At 35.8% G+C, this 21,323-nt stretch overlaps 1 protein-coding gene across 1 annotated transcript in view; it reads right to left on the bottom strand.

The window, feature by feature from the left end:
• Positions 1-21,323, bottom strand: part of Atat (alpha-tubulin acetylase) — a 36,291-nt gene that overhangs the window by 627 nt on the left and 14,341 nt on the right. Inside the window, 8 exon segments of the mRNA XM_074173694.1 lie at positions 2,786-2,880; positions 4,684-6,561; positions 6,615-6,659; positions 6,890-6,939; positions 6,997-7,096; positions 11,375-11,553; positions 14,752-14,923; positions 14,982-15,131. Of these exon segments, the coding sequence (XP_074029795.1) occupies positions 2,832-2,880; positions 4,684-6,561; positions 6,615-6,659; positions 6,890-6,939; positions 6,997-7,096; positions 11,375-11,553; positions 14,752-14,923; positions 14,982-15,131 (2,623 nt within the window). The 3' untranslated portion in view covers positions 2,786-2,831.

Raw genomic sequence — 21,323 nt, 5'->3', positions numbered from 1 at the left:
TGGCAGTGAAGTTCGTTCCAAGATGGAATTTTGACCAAAAAAACTGTCAACGGCGATCCAGGTTTGCCCAAAAGTGTCATATCTAGTGACGAATCATAGGTATATGGTTATGACATCGAACCCGAAGTCCAGTCATCCCAACGGAAGAGCACAGGACAGCCAAGATCAAAAAAGCAGGCCAGGTTCGATCAAATGTCAAGGTTTCGCTCACTGTTTTCTTCAATTATTGCATCAGGAGTTCTTGCCACATGGTCGTACGGTCAATAAAGAGTATTACCTTGAAGTCATGCGCCGCTTGCGAGAAGCATAACAAGAAAACATCCGGTATTGTACCTGCCCACTCATAATTGCTTGTTCGCAATTATTTGACAAAAAACAATACCGTAATCATGCCTCACCCACCGTATTCACCAGATTTGCCCCCCTGTGACTTTTTCTGTTTTCAAGATTGAAGAGATCCATGGGAGGACGGCGTTTTGCGAAGATTAGGGAGATAAAAATCGAATCGCTGAGAGAGATCAAGGATTGAAAAACACTGTAACCAGTGTATTATATCTGAGGGAGACTACTTCGAAGGGGGCAAAATTGAATTTGATGAATTAATAAACGTTTTTTGAAAAAAAAAATGAAAGTTCACCTTATTTTTTGAACATATCTCGTAAATCATAAAAACTGTTGAAGAACATTCGGATTTTTCAATTTAGACTATTTGGTACTCTGTTATAGTAGAGTATGAGTTTGAACGTCTATTTACCTTGTAAACGCTTATCTAACTCTTTCATAAGTTCAAATTTCATACATATAAAATTAGACTTGTTCATGAATTGAACGAAGATGATTTCGATAAACGTATCGAGTTTTGTGAAAGTCTCACTGAACGAACCAATCTACATTAGAATTTCTTGTACATAATTTGTTTTTCGGATGAATGTACGTTTAGTTTGAATGAAGAGGTGAATCGATATTGGAGTAACACGAATCCTCATTTATACCGTCAAGTTCATACCCAACGACCTCAAAAACTGAATATTTGGGCAGGAATTTTAGGTGACCACATCATAGGACCTTTTTTTACCGATGATAATTTGACCAACGATAAGTATTTGGATATGTTGGAGAATCGAATGATACCGTGCATCAATAGGGTAATTGAGGAGGATATAAATTTATTCGAAAACGAAATAGTTTTTCAGCAGGATGGTGCACCTCCTTATTATGCAGCACCAGTGCGACAATTTATGGGTCGCTGGATTGGCAGAAGAGGTCCTACAGAATGGCCACCAAGGTCTCCGGATCTCACTCTTGTAGATTTCTTTCATTGGGTTCATTTGAGGTGTATGAGATAGAATCAACAACGTTAGAAGATTTGAAAGAGAATATCATGAGGCATTGCAGAGATATAACTCCTGAGATTCTCAACCATGGAGGGCGACAATGGAAGCTCGTTTGTACCATTGTATGGAAGTTGGTAAACATTTACTATATACATTTTTTTCTTCCCATTGCCAGTCATTAGATTTTGATTCAAAAATTAATATAAAATCTTTTTCTGATTTTTTGCTTCCATATCTGTCTCTAGAACGAATATTTCGAAAAGTGGCCTCCTGTATAATTGTTGGTCTATTTTTTAAATTTTCCTGCAAATCAATGTTTCAAAACGTATTCAACTCAACTCAAATAATTTGTAGCTCCCAAACTATAAGCTTCAGACCATATGTTTTATACTTTGTTGGAATCTGCTCATCATGGAGCAACTGATGAAGCAAAACAATATAGGGTGATCCATTAAAAAAAAATTGGTAACCTGCTCTGGGGGTGCGATAGGGGAAGTAATATCAAATGTGAATACGTCAAAATGTGTTCCCCTGTATACTATTGATGTCGTGTTTTTTTATTTTTCCTGAAAATCATTGTAACAGAAGTTATTCAATGTGGCTCGTTTCAAATGGACACTATATATTAAAAATACAGTGAACTGAGGTTGAAAAACCATTTTATCTTTAACTTAACTAGGTAATTCAAAATTTTGCATTCACTGGCATTATGTAAGACTTAATATTGCAGTAAGTAATCTTCACATGTTTTAGAGCACGTAACCCAGGAAATTATTTCCGTTCCGTTATTTTTTAATATTCGTAGAAATTATGCAGTTTGTCGAATATAAGTAAATATATACTTTAGCTGATGACATTATCTCTGAAACTGCAACTAATTGAGATGAATTGAAAAACATAGGGAATTGGGAAATATTGACTAAAAAACAATTCAGCAGAAATTTACTAACAGTTGATATTAAAAGAAACATTTTATCTGTCTTTTACTAGATATAAAAATGACCTACCCAATATGAGTTCACTCAAGACCAATTTTTCCGAAAGATCTACCATTTCGATGTGATTACAGGTGATGTGATGTGAAAAATCATATATTTTTCACCCAAAATCAACTTGAGATTACTTGTGATGCACTGTTATGCTAAAATTTCAGCAATTCCGCCAGTGGCGGGAAAAATACATGGAGACATAATCATGAATTGTTTTGAAAAAAGCACAAACTTAAAGAACAAGGTCGAAAATCGATTTTTATTTCATTTTCATTTTAGAAACTGAGGATCTTTCGGGAAAATTTCTTTCGAAAAGTATAGCTTATTTATTGGGAGAAATCTGCAATTCCAATTTGGCGATGATTCTAGTAACGTAACCCGTAAATTTTGCATTTTTTCCAATTCAAAATATGCTTGGGAATTAACACGAGAATCAATTATCAACAAGGTTCAGTACTTTACCTGCACTCAGGGTATTCTGGAAGAGGATTAATTGGAATCAGGATTTTTAGGAGGCCGGTTGGCGAATAATATTCGCTTGAGCGAAAACTTGAGATCTGAAAAATCAATTTTTCAAGTTGACAATGTGATGAGAATAATCTGAAAACTATTTTCAAGGCTGAATTTCTATAATGGAAGGCAACATACCATCCTTTTTTATTCATACAAATATTTTTTACATCAACAAGAAAGACAATGATGGAATGAAGTGTTCTATACACTGTGCCCAAGATAAGAATGACCAGCATGGGGATATCGGAAACGGTAAGTGATACGGGGTCGATTGAATTAGAGAAAAGTAGTGCATTTATGTGCCCAATAATATGCCATTTAGAAAATTTCAATAATCCGAGTAGTTTTGGAGATATCCGCCGGAATTTGAGAATTTCGTTTTTATTTTCTCCTAGCTTTATTTTCAAAGGAAATGTAAAACAAATAGGAATTTGCGGTGGCCACTTTTTAAGGACTATACGAAAACGTGATCAGAATTTTTCTGCGACATTTCGTCTTTTAGAAAACATCATCAACTTTGTATTTTTATATGGGCTGAAACTGAACTGTACCCTGTATACGACTCCGTTTTTCATTGTGAATACAGCAACGTATCACGCAAAATGGTTTCATAACCATTTTTCGCCCAAAATGAAAAGTGACCACTTACTAAAACCTACGAAAAATACGAAATTCCCAAATTTCAGTTTTTCTATCTCCGAAACTACTCGGAATATTATAACTTTCTAAATGGCATATTATTAGACACATAAATGCGCTACTTTTCTCTAATTTATTCATTCTTATTTTGGACACAGTGTATACCAATCTGCATATTTTTCTTTCCTTTAACTGCTTCCAAAAATATATTTAATTCGTCATGAATTCGACAGTAATTTTTATTTCAGTCATGATATCTTTCAATTCAACAATAAACTATCAAAAATGATTTGTTGATAGTATATGAATGAATGAAGTTTGAATGTTTTTTCGTAGTGATTTTACAATTAATAAAAAATAATAGTCAAAAATTAAAAAAAAAACACGCTTTAATAGCAACACGAACTAAAAATAAAAAATAATTTGAAACTAATTCAGTTACATCAAGTCAACATATTGACTTATGTAACTTATGACTTTCAATGAGTCTGAAATCAGAATAAATCTATTTACAAAAAAAAATAGTTTTGTTGTAAAACAGCGTGAGGTGCTTTAAATTATACTTTTATCATGGCTACAATCTGGCAAACACCTCCTAACCAAGTATTTATTATAATAGTTTTTTAGCACTCCACGCTTTTTTACAACAATTTTTTTTGTAAATAAATTTATTCTGATTTCAGACTTATTTGAAGTCATCAGTTACATCAATCCATATTATTTTAAATTTTTTAGTTTGTGTTGTTATTAAAGAATGTTGTTTTAGATTTTTAAGCTATTATTTAGTTTAAATTTTTTAGTTTGGCCTTGCTATTTCAAGCCTATCTGTTTCAATATAAAATATATACGCATGCCCAGACAGTGTGATTGTCTCACTTGCTCTCACACAGAGACTGTGTGAGGAAATTATTTAATCCTGGCGATCCTGATTTGGATGAGATAAACTTATGAAATTATTGTATTGTTACCGATTCTTGATATGTCTACAACGTTTGAAATACATCTGTCCGTTTAAAGTTAGTGGAAATCGAGTCCAAATGAGTCGGTTACAAACAAACATCCAAGTGAAGCTAATGAAAGCCTGTTAAAAAAAAAGGTTTCTATTTGCAGAGGAATTTTCAACAACTACTTCAAACCTATTACATTGTATCAATTCGTTTACCACTCACGTTATAACTCAATAAATATACGACTATCCAACCACTCACTTGGTCATTTGTACAGGATAACCATACTTCAGAACTCCTTCTTCAGTAACTTCGCGGGCATTGGGGCCATTGGCCACTGGTTTTACCAAATCACCTCTTCGAACATTTTGCTGAGTGTTTTGAAAATTTCCATAAACATTCGGTACTGAGTAAGACTGACTCACGGCCCTTTGAGTATCTACTGCTGTAGAATTCGTCTTCTGCTGGATATGATCTCCAACTTGTCCAACCTGTTTGTCGTTTTGGTTCCAAACATTTTGATCAACAACTTCTGCTGTGTTCTCTCCGACATTGTAAGGATACCTAATGTTCTGAATTCCACCTTGTTTTTGTTGAAGATCCATCGCGCTTTGATGATGGTACTGGCCCAGAGGTAGAGGGGGATGTCTCATCTGGTATAATTGGTTGGGAATGCTTTGAGTGATATTTGGAGGGTTGATTACCCTATCGTTAAGCGGAGATGAACTTACTACTTCGTTTGTTTGAGGCATGGCTTGTTGCTGAAATCGATTATCATTTGAGTTAACTGCAGATACTGCAGGCTGGTTGTTATTCATCACTTGTTGATAAGGTGATTGTAGTTGTTGGTAGTCAGGTACAGAAGTATTTCTTTGGAGCTGGTTATAACCGATACTTTGCTGCTCAGAAGTATTCAAATTGTTACTAACATTTGGTGGTAGCGGTTGAAGGAATTGCTTCTCGTTGAAACTCATTGCAGGATTCTGTAGAACTTGGTTCTGACTGAGGACCTGCTGATTTTGAGCCATAGGCGCTGATCCATCCACAAGCTGTTGATTATTGATCGTCTGAGGTTGAGGCATATGAGTCTGTGATGGAATTGCCCCCTGATTCTGAGTCATAGGGACTGGTGGATAGAACATTGGCTGCTGATTATTAAGTGTTTGAGAAATATAGGTCTGTGATGGAATTGACGCTTGATAATGATTTTGAGCCTCAGGAGTTGATCCATCTACCATACGCTGGTGATTATTAGATATTTGAGGCTTCTGCAAATAAGTTTGCGGTGGATTTTGCTGTACAGTTTGAAATGGAGGAGTCAACTGTGGGGTACTGGTAGGCAGTTCTGAATTCTGATATGCCTTTTGATCTTGATGCATTTGGTTAACAAATTGACTCTGCGTAGTCGTGGGGATCATCCTGTCTTGTTGATGCTGATGAACGTTTTGAGTTTGCATATTATTTAAAGGTTGTTGATACATGTTTTGTGCTAGCACAGGGTTAGCTGAATTGTTTAATGATTGATTCCTTTGAATCTGAGTGGCTTGGTATTCGTTCTGCAATGGTTTCTCCAAATATTGCGGCGGCTGCATAGTTGTGTTAATGTTTTGTTGATCATTCGCTTGATAGACATGTTGGCCATTATCGGGATTCATCGTACCTTGAAGATTTTGCATCTGGTTGGTGCTCAAGCTTTGTGGAATGTTGATACGTTCATTCACAGTGGGGATTTGTGGAAGATATTGAGGAGCCATCTTTTCTGCATTGTAGTTTTGATAACACTGCTGAATATTTGTTGTTACCGGAGTATGGGGTGAGTTTGTTTGAACCATGTACTGATTGTTCATATTTGGGTCAAGGTAATGATGAGCAGGGCTTAAACCACCTACAGACGGTTGGGGCATATTTACATAATTCACAGATGGTGTGAGATTGCTTATCTGGTTAAAATTTCCGGGAATATTTTGTTGACTACTAATCCTCATCTGATTCTGAAAAGATGTTTGTAGATCGTTTACATCAGGTTGGCCTTCTTGGTTGATATGTTGATGGTTGGGATAATAGTTCTCAAACATTGCTCGCTCCCGGTGTTGGATGTTTGGGACGCTTTGAGATACGCAAGGATTCGGTTGTTGTGGACTGTAGAAGAGGAAGATTAGAATATGGACAGGTTATGGAGAAGGTATTGTTACCTTTGGTTACCTTGATAATTCGTGACAGGCATGGACTGAACTCTGCTGTGCAAATACAGTACCTTTGATTTGGTGGGTGTTTATAAATGAATTATTACAAATTTGAACTCCGCTGTCTAACACATTTCAGTTGGGTACTTTTTAATGACAGTAAAATCTGTGACTTATGTGACAAGTTTTGTTGTTCGTATTCATACAATTTATTAGTTAGGTTAATTCAACTAAACGGAATTCAAATTTGCTTTAAATATTCATATTCAACCCAAACAACTTACCCGGCTGGTTCCTGTCGTTTGTTTATCGTCGATGTTTGGTTATGGATTATCTGCAAGGTTAGAATAATTGAAATGTTTGTTAATGATGTTACGAAGATGTTTTATACCTGTCCCATGCTGCAAGGCGGTCTATGAGCTCCATAACGCCCTACAGGAGAAGTGTATGTTTGTAAGCCGTTAGCAGAGTCCTTTTTAACTGGAGTGCCGCTAGAGTTGAGCGAAAGAAAAGCATTAGTGAATTACTAGCGTGTCAAATTGTTACGGTTTGAATGAAGTAAATGATGGTAAATATACGCCACGAGGATTATTAATTGAAAATATATTGTTACAAGTCGTTACAAGCATTGTAGTCTTGTATCAGGTTACAAGTAAATAATCTGAGGCAATCGTACCATGAAATCACAAGCTGTTATTCATTATATTCCACATTTTGAATTTAATGTGGATAGTAAGTGGAATAATATTCGAAACTTCATTCAACCACCGTTTTTCGTTCAAAATGGTATCCTCTTGATTCTTTTACACTAATGGAGGTTTTGTTCAAAACAGTTTCGGGTCTGAAGCATGTCCGGTATAATATTGAAATAAAATCAAAGATTCACGTGTTGACGTGAATATTCTTTTTATAGATTATAGTCTTTAAGTAACCCTACAAAAAAAAAAACTGAATAACTACTGGCAAAATGTATATTCATTCTCATTGTAACAGCGGTCACTATATTGAGAACTGTTTGATAGTTTGACAAAAAATCCAATAAATGGAATGTCGGTAATCTACCACATCTACTCTGAACGAAATATAGAAAAAAAACTGTGTTATTTTTTTACGGACTCAGAATTTCAAGTCCATTATATGGAAATAAGTTAATTTATTCTTGATGATTAACATCGTGCTAACTATATAATGTACAGGAAGCATATAATATATAATATAATATATAATAAGAATATATAGATAATAATAATATACAACAATAATAGCAAATAAAATAGAGAACCCATAAAAGGTGGAACCTTGTGCATGGGTATGCTATTAAAACATAAGTCTGATCTATAAAATGTAATAATAAAATAAAAATAATAATAATAATAAATATAATAAAAGTGATCAAAGAGTTATACAATGATAATAAAATATAACACTAAAAGTGAAATGAGTATGGGAGTATAGGTAAAGTTGGCGCACACAAAGATATTTTTTTTTCGTTCATTTCTTTATGAAATTCTTTTGATGTTAACAAATATAAGCAGTATACATATTTAAGTATTTTGAAGTTTTATGTGTCGCTGTGATTTTAGGGTTGAATTTATATCAAACTTGTTTCCTAAATTTCTCTTTAAAAAGCTTCGAGAATATGTTTGGAATGCTGGTTTAAAATCCATTCCTTCAACTTCTTTTTAAATAGGAAACGACTAGTGAATATTTTCATTTGGGATTTTTCTGTAAATTATCGGACAATAGATAGGAGAGGAATCTTTGGTTTTTTTGTAGTTCCAATCTTTGGTATTCTGGTTGTTTGCTTTTTCAATCGAGTATTGTATGATAAAAAAGTAAGAAATTTCTTGCTTCCTGAGAGCTATCTTGGCGTGAGGTGCCTATACCGTTGGAGTTTTATGCAGATAATGTACCTTGAGATTGTTTATCTTGAATAGTTCTAAATAAAAGTCCGCGATAGGATATATCTACTTCTTATGTGGTAGCTACTATACGGTGCACTTATTTATTGTCCCCCTCTCCTTTTATTTTTTGAACGGGTCTACTAAAAAAATTTAAATTTGGGATAATGAAATTAATGCATGAGTACTTTATTTTGAAGTAAAATTGATAGATGAAACTTTCAAGATGGCGATTGGGCGCCATCTGTAGAAAAAAAAGTTAATGGAAAGGGGGGTCTTGTGACACATCGTTTTGAAGCTCCTGACGAATACTTCACAACCCTAGAATATGAAGTCAATATCTTCACCTACTACAAAATGGCGGAACATTTAATAATTTCCTGAAGACAAACACATTTTTTTGGGAAAGAAAGTTTTCGGCTTTCTATTACTCCATCTGATTGATTACTTCCTTCCTTTCTTTGGAAGATTCTCTCATCCCTTTTTTTTTCTTCCAAAAAAATTAATCACTCCTAAAAATATAACCCCCTCAATTCACAAACACATTTATATCGATATTTCTAGAAATATTCCTTTTTACCTACCATATGGCAATTCCAACAACCCAATAAAGTTTGTTAAGTTATTTTTTGTTTATAAAAACGACAAAAAATGTCAGGACGACAATGAACATCATTGTTCACTTAGTTTTCGGTTTTATTAGTAGAAAGGTACCACGTCAACAATCTCTAAAAAAGTTAATTCTCGTCCATTGGAAGAAAAAATTGAAGCGATTTTTATTTACGGTGCGACGCGTAACTTTAACGAGACTGAAAGGATTTTCAATAAATGTTTTCTAAATCGCCCTATCTGTAACAAATATTTGAGGGAACTTGTATCCAAATTCAGAACTACCGGCAGTGTACATAACAAAAAGCCCCCAGGTCATACGTCTGGAAGAACAGCAAGTGCAAATAATTGGTGAGATGGTAGTAAATCCTGAACACTTCAACTAATTCCGTCGCGAATGTTTGTGAGGTATCTCCTTCTACTGTGTGGAGACTTTTGAAGAGGAATAAGTATCATCTATACAAAATTAAAATGGTACACCAATTAATTGAAGATGACCCTGATCGAAGAACAGAATTCTGCGAAATCATGACGAAAACCATTGCAAGGCATCCTACTTATCTTCACAATATTTGTTTTAGTGACGAATGTACATTTTTTTTAACGGCAATGTTCACAGACAAAATTTCCGTTATTGGAGTGTCACCGACCCTCACGTTTTCCGGGAAACACATACCCAATATCCAGAAAAAATTAACGATTGGGGAGGAATATTGGAAAACCATATTGTGCGACCTCTATTTATTGATCAAAATTTAATAGGGAAACTGTATTTGAATATGCTGAAAACTACTGTCTACTACCCTCTAATCACTGAAATCGTCGAAGCGAATCCTAATGAATTCGATATGGATATTGTATTCCAACAAGATGGAGCACCACCACATCACTTCAGACAAGTAAGAAACTATTTGGATACTACTTTTCCCGGTCGTTGGATTGACCGTCGAGGTCCTACAGAATGGCCAGACCGCTCGCCAAATTTGACACCTTTGGACTTTTTTCATGGGGCTATTTGAAGCAAAAGGTGCTTCAATATTGGATGTATGGCAGAGAATAATAAATATTTGTAGAGATATTGACGTTACTGTGTTCGAAAATGTTCGGCGTGAAATATCGGATAGGCTGTTCATATGTCAAGAAGTTCAAGGCAACCATTTCGAGCATCTTCTGAACTGACCTCAAGCTTATTACCTCATATTATGTGGTTAAATGTCAATGTATTCAGGTAATTATTAAAAGTTTCGCCATTTTGTTGTAGTTGAAGATATTGACATTATAATCTAGGTTTGTGAAGTATTCGTCGAGAGCTTCAAAAAGATGTGTCACAAGACTCTCCTTTCCATGTATTTTTTTTCCCAGATGGAGCCCAGTCGCCATCTTGAAAGTTTCATCTGTCAATTTCACTTCAAAACAAAGTATTCATGCAACAAAAAATAAAAGGGGGGGAGACATTAAAGAAGAGCACTGCATGCAAAATACTGAACAATGCACAATGCACTAAAATGTGCACAATGCACATTTTAATATATCTGTCAAATTCTTATGAAAATTGATGCAATTGTCGTTTCAAGTATTCAATATAGATAAACTTTGTATTTTACACTGAGTAATTAGGACGAATTGTTTAAAAGTTTTCACGATAAGAATAACTTGTCGCAACGCAGTAATCCATTACGCGTCGCATCTACTGTAAGACGACGGGGCACGATGGGTGGGGGTAGAGGAGAGGTGTAAGCAATGAAGCGTCATCGCCAAAAACGCGACCCGAACGCAGCAAGAAGCGTGAGGGCAGATGTCGTTGACGGTTGTGCTAGTTTTGCGAATTTCTTCATAGGTAACATAATTAGATTCTCAAAGCTATTCATTACTTAGTGCAGTTGGCATATTTTTTTAGTTACTGTATTCTCAAAGTAATAATATAAATTATCAGCTGTTGCCCGCTCTTATATTAACGTACAGCCGAAGCTACTGAACTTAGAATCTTGAATTATGCAGGTAGGTTCTTTGTATAGCGTAAAGAAGCATCAAGAAAAGAAATCAGGAATTTCCACCCTCAAGGGGGAAAAATAGGGGTTCAATGATTGTATTAAATTTCGTCAGTTTTGAAGTGGCAAACCTGAAGTTTTGGGTTAATGAAAAAATATTGTGATTATTTGTTCAAAATGGTCTGTCACGAAACTTTATGTGACAATTCAAATTTTACGCGGGCAACTAGTCAAAACATAAAATATAAAGAAAATATCACCATCTACATACCTTTTACTTGTCTCGACGTGGTTGATTTCTTCCTGTCTTTTCGGAAAAAAACCGTCAAATACAACATAATTATTCATTTGCTTCACCGGCGAACTTAGAGCATAGTGCTTGTTTAGGAATCCTAGGAATTTCTCGCTCGGTCTATCTATGGCCATTTGAACGGGTGTTATTTGTTCGTTCTAGAAACCAAAGTATCAATTAACAATCGGTAATAGCAAAGACAACATGTTATGTTCAATATTTATTTCAACTAGTTTGGAATGAAAAATAAAAATCACTATTAAGAAAAATTATAATAAGTTCTGAAATAATAACGAATCTATTGGGGCAGAATTCTGTGATTTCTCAAATGCGTTTGACTGCGTGAACCATGAAACACTATCATTCAAACTTCAGTGCTATGGCTTTAGAGCAGCGTTTCCCAACCTGTGGTCCGCGGACCCCTGGGGGTCCGCGAGTATATGTATGGGGGTCCGCGGTGTCTTCTCTGGACCAAACATAAATCGCTCATTAAATGCAAAAGGGCCGCAAAACGAAAAATCAGCAAACCAGTTTTACTAGAAAAATGTGATCTATGCACACGATATTTAAAAAAATTAAAAAAGATGCATCCGATGATGTATAACACTATTATTAATCTATAAAAAAAAAGAAGAAAAAATACATAAATTGGTTTTTCAAATTTTGTTTTGGCTCTCCTGCAAAAATTCATTTGGGAATGCGTCCCTTTTGCATTTAATGAACGAAATGCTTAATTTTTCGTAATCGCCACGCTTACTTAGCACGGCGAACGTGCGGTGAACGAGAGCGAATGAATGATGTGAGTGAATCAAGTACGTGATGGCGTCGCGCTGGGCCGGGACTCTTCCCCCACCGCACCGCACCGCCACGCACTGCTCGCAAATTACGATTACACCCGCCGCCCGCGATTAGTGCAATTGTTTTGATTTGTGTTGTGTTGCGTCCGAGATTAAAATTCTGGATACAGCGTCAGCAAATATGCTGATCACTTCAATGACTTTGGATGGCTTACAATGGCAGCATATAAGCGGATACTCCGCTTTCAGAAAGCAATTTTAAAAGAGAACTGAATTTCATAGATGGGGGTGAAGTTTCGGGTAAGATTTTCATATCAGAATTAGTCCCCTCAGAAATAAAAATTGACGTGTTCTTTGAAATGTTCGATTACACGTCGGTTTCTGACTTACAGGGGGGGTTAAATTTTCGTTGGAACGCCCTGTATGTTCTTTCACGGATGGTATCAAATGCTGAAGTGTCATCCCAACTGTACATTAATTTAGAAATTTGAATAACAAATAATTCGAAAAAAAAACGGATAAAAATAACTAGTAAGTCAAATGGGTTTATCGATATTGATTGCCATGGTTTTATGAAATGTGCCGCTTCACTGCATTTTTCTATTAGAATTCATTACCACCTACCGAAATTCATTACCGCATACGAGTCATCATACTGATTAACAGTTGTTCAAGTTACAACCATTCCGCATGTGCTACGATAAGCAGGTATGTTCAGAATGTGGTGGTGTTGAATAAAACATGAACTTGTCATTTCCTAATATATTTCCCGTTTTCTCGTTCAATTATTATTGGTACCGCAAGAATGAGTTTATTATACAATTTAACTGATTATTTTTCATGCCATCAAGGAGAGTACCTATTTTCAAAATTGGGATTTTTAGTAAGTTTTCGACCACCTGCAGAATAACCGAAAGTTTCATTTTTATACTGATCTGTTCAAAAAATAAGTTGAATTTCAATTTTTCTCAAAAACTATTCATTTATTCAGAAATTTTTATTTTGTCCCCTTCAAAGTAGCCTCTCTCAGATATACAGTGTGTAAAAGACAAATGGAGTAAACTCATTATTTCGGTTACGGTACATTATTTAAAAAAATCCCGAAACACGTCAAATTTAAATTATAGTTTGACATACTTTAACGGAAAAGTGCTACCCCTACCTTCAACCTCCATTGAATGACAGGTATAACCCCCAATTTTTCAAATGGGAGGTATAGGCTTGCGATATATCGTTTGAAAAATATCTCCATTCTCTATTCAGAAATGTTATATATAAAAAAGTTTATTGCATTAATTAAGATGAAATAAATTAAAATCATGTGGTTACCGAAATTTGATAAAATACACTCAAACTTATTGCAATATACTCAACACGTATTTCATGTTGACTTCAACATGATAACAAAAAAATAAGCCAAAACCATAGCTATGTTTTTTTTAGATGGTACCCTTTAAAAACTGTAAATAATTTCCCTGGCAACGTTTTAAAACGCTATGTCAACTTGTTTTCTATGTTAAAACAGTAGTTGTCAGTATTTTAATTTAAGTTCAAAGTACGTTAACTTCAAGTCTGGCAAATGGTTAGATTAACGGAAATGCATAAAATAACAGTGATTGGTTACAGAAGTAAATTAAAATATTCTCGGATTCAAGCGGCGTTGGAAGCTCTTGGCTCGTACCAAGCAACGTCTAAATTGGTAGCAAATTGCCAAAAACGACTCTCCCCGATAGGAAGACTTAACTGATTGTCTATGGTCTGAATTCGTGGCCATACTGGTTCGGTAGGCAATGAGGCTGCTGACTCCCTTGAAAAGGAGGGTACTGCAAGCAACTTCATCAAACCAGAACCTGTCATTGGCATCGCTTTAGGTTTTGCCAAACAAAGATTGAACGCCTGGATGGCAAGAAGATTCATGGACTTCTGGGAGAATCTTTCAGGATTCAGGCGTTCATTCACCCTTCAAACTTTGAAACCAAACAGTTGTTGGACTACAGTAGGGATGAACTTCGATGTCTAACAGGCCTTCTTACAGATCACTGTTACCTGAAACATCATATGCAGAGATTTGGACTGTCGGAAGACAGTGTGTGTCGCCTCTGTTTGGAAAATGATGAAACACCAGAGCACATACTTTGTGTTCTGCTGTCACCAATCACCATTCAACCTAATAGGCTTCTTTCAAGAAGCTGAGTATATTTGGTAGAGTGTGAAAAGGTGTGAGTCACAATAAACCCTCACGAGTTGTGGTGGAGGGTGGAATAGACCCACTCACTTTGGACCTAACGTAACCTAACCCTATTATAAGTCCCTATACCAGGAATTGATGTAATGACGCTCGTGTAATGATTCGTCTTAATGCATATAAAAACATTAACATAACTTGAAATGAACTGTTTTCGTCATCTCCTGATAATGCTAATTTGGTTGGCGAAACGCGCATCGAGCGACAGCATTTTTGTTCTGCTGGGGTTCCAATGGATTTTGTGTCATTCTAAGATAAGTAATGGGTTTCAAGAACTACAGTTTGATAGCTACTAGAATAATCTGTACCCTCACCTCTAGCATATGTTCGAACAGTTTTTTCCCCAGGCCTGTGCGCTGGCGGGACTCATGTATATAGAAATCCAATACGCAAGGAGGTGACACTTGATAATGCTGTCCATCCCTGTCGAACACGTAGAGACCTTTAGATCCCGTCTTCAGCATTCCCGTAACGGCCCCTTTTCCGCTAAAAGAATTACAGTTACATTTCTAGTTCACTTTCGATTTGCTTTTTTGTTTCTTACTTGTTCGCATTCTGATCGATGAGGAAATAGAGTTTGTGCTCTGAATTTCTGAGTCGCTCTGCGGTCGTTATCGCTTTTGTTAGTCCTTGGGCGGCTGCTGAAGCTTCCCCCATGGCGTTCACAACTTCTGTTACTTTGTTGACGGTGTCCCTGAAAAAAAAAATAGTTGCCATGTTATAAGGTCAAGATAAAGCAGTGAATTGAAAATATAGGAGATTTTTTTAAGCACTTCCTATCTTTATTTTGCAGACTTTTCAACCTGTCTTACAAGAAAGGGGTTTTTCCTTCTTGTTGGAAGATTGCTCGCGTTTAGCGTATTCCCAAAAAGGACAATAAAAATCTTACAAATAACTATAAACCAGTCGCTTTGCTATCAGTGATATCAAAAATCATGGAGAAAGTCGTAAACTACCAAATATTTGGAAGGCTTCAACATCTTGAGCGATCATCAATATGGCTTTGGGAAACAAAGATCAACAGGCGACCTTCTATCAGACAACACAAAAAATAAACAGCTATGAAAAAGAAGAAGACAAAAACCAAAACGGGATATACAGTATATAATGCTCGGACTGCAACAAATTCTGTATCGGCCAAACCAAGAAAAAACTGATCCAAAGGTACGATGAACACAAAAAGGCATACATGAACCCAATAGTATATAAATCAAACCTCGCAACACACGCCATACAAAATAAACATAACTTTCCCCCACCAGAGAACATAAAATTCATAAAACAAGTCAATAAGGGAAACCGCATGGACATTTGGGAAAACTTGAAGATCCATAAATTCAACAGTCATAAATCACTTATTGAGGAACAAGTACAAATCAAAACACAACAAGACCTAACATGCAATATATTTAACACAAAGAATAGTACCTGATGTAATCCAAATACAGGCAAATTTACCTAAAGCAACAGAAGTACCTGTATTGAGGCGTTCGGACCGTATGAAAAGACACACAACAGGATCACATGTTCAGATAGAATAGTGCCTAGAGGATGACAGCACGACCAGCTGTCGAAAGCGCTCGCAGATAGTCAAATAGAAGTTATAGAGCTTCACATCCTTTTTGTAACTTACATTAATAGAATGTATATATATATATATATATATATATATATATATATATATATATATATATATATATATATAGAAGATGAGAATCTTAGCGACTGGAGAAATGTACAGCAGAATGGAATAACGGGGTCTCTCATATATATATATATATATATATATATATATATATATATATATATATATATATATATATATATATATATATCCTTCGTCCTTCGTCCCCCGTCGTCTTATAGTAGACGCGACGCATAATGGCTTACTGCGTGGCGTCAAGTTAATCTAATCGTGATAACTTTTGAACGATTCGTCCAAATTCCTTAGTTTAGAAGACAAAGGTTATCTTTATTGAATACTTAAAGGTAGAGATATGCTATCGCGGACTATTATTCAGAACTATTTAAGATAAACAATCTCACGGTACATTATCTGCATGTAACTCCAACGGTATAGGCATCGCACGCCAAAATAGCTCTCAGGGAGCAAGAATTTTTCCGACTTAATACTTATTGTTACATCATGCCCAAAACTACACAAAAGCTTTGTAAATTGTAGCCTATATGTTATTCTGATGTATAAGCTGTATTTATGTGAAGTTTCATCTAAATCCGTTCGTTTAGGCTTGAAAGAACCACAAACAAACATACATACGTATATATTTTAACCCATCCGCACAAATTTTCACATTCATTGTATTAGTATAGATAGATGATGTAGGAATAGAGTTGTTTAAGGGGGGGACAGTAATGTCGAGTTTCCATACAAATGAAACATCTGAGTTTCTCGACTAGAGATTAGTCAATAGCCTGACTTGATAAGGAAAAAAAAAACAGAAAAATCTTGACATGACTATAAAAAAAGGAAAATTGTTCACATTATAATCGATAACAGGGAATCAGTCGAAAAGATTTTTCCTCCTAAGATCTCTGACACCAATAAAAGCGGATTTCCACCAAACAGACTCGCTGGCGACTAGTATCGTTTTCAAAAACAGACACAAAAAACTTGTTTCAGTTCCGAAAACTGAGTCGCGTGTTGTGAGGTATAGGTATAGTTCGAGTGAATCCTATCTTGCAACAGCATCCAAATTTGGGATCGATGTATTTTCAAACCATTTCTCGAAAATTTTAGCTTCCTTGTTCTTATGATAGACACACGCTTATGATTTCCACAAATTTCAAAGAATTCGGAACCCATCCTTCACTTCCTCCGCAATGCACAATGATCAGCGGCGATCCATTGTTTGCAGGCATGTTAGGCGTACACATTTTTGAACTATCAGTCCCCTTTTCGTAACTGTGTCGTGAGTGTCATACCAAGTTTCGTCCAAATAGAAAACTTGCCGTTGTTCTTGTTTATATTTAGTTATTTGTTCTACATTTCCACTATTCTTCTGCTTTCCATAACTGCTTGACGTTTGTTTATTATTTTAAATCTGAATCCTAGTTTCGTTATGTAATTCTGCAGAGTTTTGTCATAGCAGTTCAAGTTTTGACCAGAAGTATTCAATTTCTTCCTTAGGGTTTCAGTTGTAGGAATCTCATTGCTTTTGTAACAGTCGTAAATTGTTTTTTTCAATGATTTTATTAGATGTTTCGGTAATCCTGTATCACATCGCGTCTTGCGTTCATAAGGTTTGTTTTTGACTATTTTACGTACAGCTGAGAAAGGAATTTCGGTCAAATCTAATGTTACTTGTAATACCTAGTTTATTTCCCTCGAAACCAAACTTGAGATGTAGATTCTTATATACATACTCTCTGTGTTTTAGTATTCAAATGCATCGGAATCTTATTCACTGGTCCCTTGTTCGCATTGTTCAAATCGCTATTGGAATGGAAAAGTCTGCGTTGTTATTACACTCGTTATTACTATTAGTACTTGTCCTAGGACGCCCGATTTTGAACAGAAAACAAAAATTTTAAGTAATTCTAACTGCACCAATATCAAATTTCAACACTCAAATCGCAATCAGTTCCTGAACTGAACACGACGGCGATAACCATCCCCGCATTCCCCGATTGCTATTCGTTACCGTAACATGACTTCAAATTCAATTTCATGACTCTTCAGCCAATCATAAAACTCAGATAGTAAAAATTATCCAATAAGAACCGCCAATGCTACAGTCCACGTGGACTAGTTCACAGCCGGTTTATTTCTATGTATTGATTTTTTTTTGGCCTTTGAGAGTGTGCACAATACCATTTACTTCGACTATACAGGATGAGATCATTGTTAAGAAGACGAATATATAATGGAAGGGATAAAATTATGGCAGATTTGAATAAAAGATGACATAGGAATGAATGGAGAAATGATATCAGAAATTCAAACCCATCACAGATCAACACTTTAAATTAAAGAAATAATGTCACATGAAGTCACATACCAAAACAAAATGGTGAAGTGAACAGTTGCTTGTTGTTGTCGCCAACGTCTCCACATAGCGAACTCTGTTTACAAAAGCACTGTCAAAACACCGAAACCTTTTGATATCTCCGCCTGTCGACGGGACATGTCACTATTGACAAAAAAAAACGCCGGCGACACAAAGTTTTCAATTTGTTTCTCATTTTGACAACTCTAGTTTTTGTTTTGCAGAAATCGACACAGTTGCTGTTTTTCCCGTTTGGTGGAAATTCGCCTTAATAACTTCGTTTTTGAAATACTCATCATCAGGCACTCGTACCTTCCCATAGATTCGTGAGCACTTAGTATTATCTTAAAATCCAAAAAACCCGGCACAACCTTGACCTTAATTGCTATTGAACTTCCCAATGGATTGATAAAACTTGATAAAAATAGAATGCGATTGATTAGCCATTGCAGATACGGATTATTTCGGCACTGGTACGGCTAACCCTTTTTCGACAAAACGCTTTGCCGGATGTTTCGATTAAGGTGATTCATACACGCATCTGTGTTACATCACCAGGAAAATTTAGAATTAATGAGACTTTTTTCAAGTGTATTCAAGGCGGGTACTTTCATTGTGTATTAAAACAACCTCAATTAATGTCAGAAACAATGTGTACATCGGAAATTATATTCATTAATGTTGGGAATGCTAAATAGATTGCAATCATGTTTATATTACCTACATTTCCGCAGTGGTGGCCTTAAACATTTTGAGACTTCTGGTAAAAAGTCTTTAGAAGGCCCTAGTCAATTGCGTAGAGTATGTGAATTGAAAATAAGTATTTATGATCAGTGATAGTAGATGAAATGGTTACTACAGTTTTCCCTCCAGTAAAGCGAATGAAAAAATATGCTTTTCCTGTTAACGGAAATATTGAAGTAAAAACTTTGTATGAGAGGGTGAACCGATTCGTTTCCTAACGCGTTACGGTGCCAATCTGTCTGGCTTCCCTTTCTCTCACGCATACGTCAGCGTAAGGCATGCTCCCCCTCTTTCGTCGGACAAACGCTCAGTGTTTAGTGTGCGATAGACATATACTCCTAACAGTATTATAAGAATCTAACCAGCAAGCACGTAATATTCTTTAACGATGTGAAACGTGGCTCAAAACTGGCTTGATTTCGTGTTCGTATATTATTGATATCATTATTTAATCCTACAAAACTAATAATTGGCTAATGGTAGCTATGATCGAAGGTACCGTGAATTTACTTAACTATTGTTCAATAATGAAGCTTTTATTAGGCGTTTCCCAAGAACTGAACACCACCACTAATTTATTGTTATTTATTTTTTAATTTACTGTAATTATATTAAAGATATGCTAACATCTATTATAGACAAGAATAAGTATCTGCATTGAATAAATTGATTGATTGATACTGTTTGAGAAATAAGGTGTGTCAATTTTAAGACTTACAATGGGCTATATCTCACGAACAAAAGCTGATATCGAAAAATGCTTGAAACCGTTTCTAGGATAGTAAGAGGGAACTAAAGTAGCATAAAAGAGAACTCACCCCCATCAACCCTCTAGGCCACACCCACCAAGTTTAAACTGCAAACCTCTATTTGTGATACATCATTGAAAAGACATAAAAAATGCTATCCAATGGTATAAATAATAATTGTACAGGGCGAAGCAATACTTGGGAAACTTTGGCTTGAATGGAATATTTAATGAGGTTTTTGTTGAACTGCAAATTTATTAAAAATGTCAATTAAGTAAATGTTCAAAGTGGGTTCCGTTGTTTTGTAAACAATAGTACATACAGGTTATTTTCAAATTCTGTACGAACTTTGGCAACTGTTGTTCTAGTAATGGCGCGACATGCTTGCGTAATTCTTTCTCGCAATTCCTCAAGTGACGCAGGTTGAATTTTATAAACAACTGACTTGAGGTGACCCCATAGAAAAAAGTCAGGTGGCGCTAAGTCTGGTGACCTCGGTGGCCACTCAATGGGACCTCTCCTTCTAACCCATTTGTTCGGATAATTAGTATCCAACCAGTGCCTAACTGAAGCTGCATAGTGAGGAGGTGCTCCATCTTGTTGGAAGTGCAGCAACTCTTCGTCTACAGCTAGGTTGCCTCGGTCGTCCCTTTGGTTCTCTAACTCATGCACAATTGAAGATTCGATGGTGTTTTCCAGCATATCGAGATACATGTTGCCACTTAAATTGCCTGATATGAACCAATTATAGCATCGCCTAATATTCTTGTCCAAACCTTCAGTTTTTCAGGATATTGAGTGTGACCTTCTCTGAATCGATGCGGGTTCGCATCACTCCAGTACCGACAGTTTTGTTTATTTACATTACCATCCAGCATAAGAGTATATTCATCACTGAAACAAATATTTTTTAACATTCTCGGTTCAACGCGAATTCTTTCAGACATGAGTTCACAAAACTCAATTCGTCGGTCTGGATCATCATCGCCTAGTTCTTGAAGAATTTGTGTTTTTTACGGGTGAAACTTATGTAATTTCAACACCTTTCTAACCGACTCATGTGAAAGTCCTGTCACTGCAGATACTTGACGTGTTGATACAGTAGGCTCCATTGCAAAATTTCCAAGGACCTCAATTTGGGTTGCTTCATTCAGTAACCTTGGGGCATTCCTTTTTTTATTTTGCACTGATCCCATTTCTCTAAACTTTTCAACTAGATTACGGACGTACACGTGACTTACATTTTTGTCCGGATGCCTTTCATGAAATATTTGAGCTGTTTTTGAATAACACTGGTTCTGGGAGGCAAATATGAAAATAATATCCACGCGCTCAGGTATACTGTAAACCATCGTGACAACTACAGCTGAATGACAGTATAGATCG

The sequence above is a fragment of the Leptinotarsa decemlineata genome, unplaced genomic scaffold, assembly GCF_025532065.1.
Source record: "Leptinotarsa decemlineata unplaced genomic scaffold, Ldec_3_MD MMD2_P_RNA_scaffold_12, whole genome shotgun sequence".
Taxonomy (NCBI): Eukaryota; Metazoa; Arthropoda; class Insecta; order Coleoptera; family Chrysomelidae; genus Leptinotarsa; species Leptinotarsa decemlineata.
This window is presented reverse-complemented; position numbering and strand designations above follow the sequence as displayed.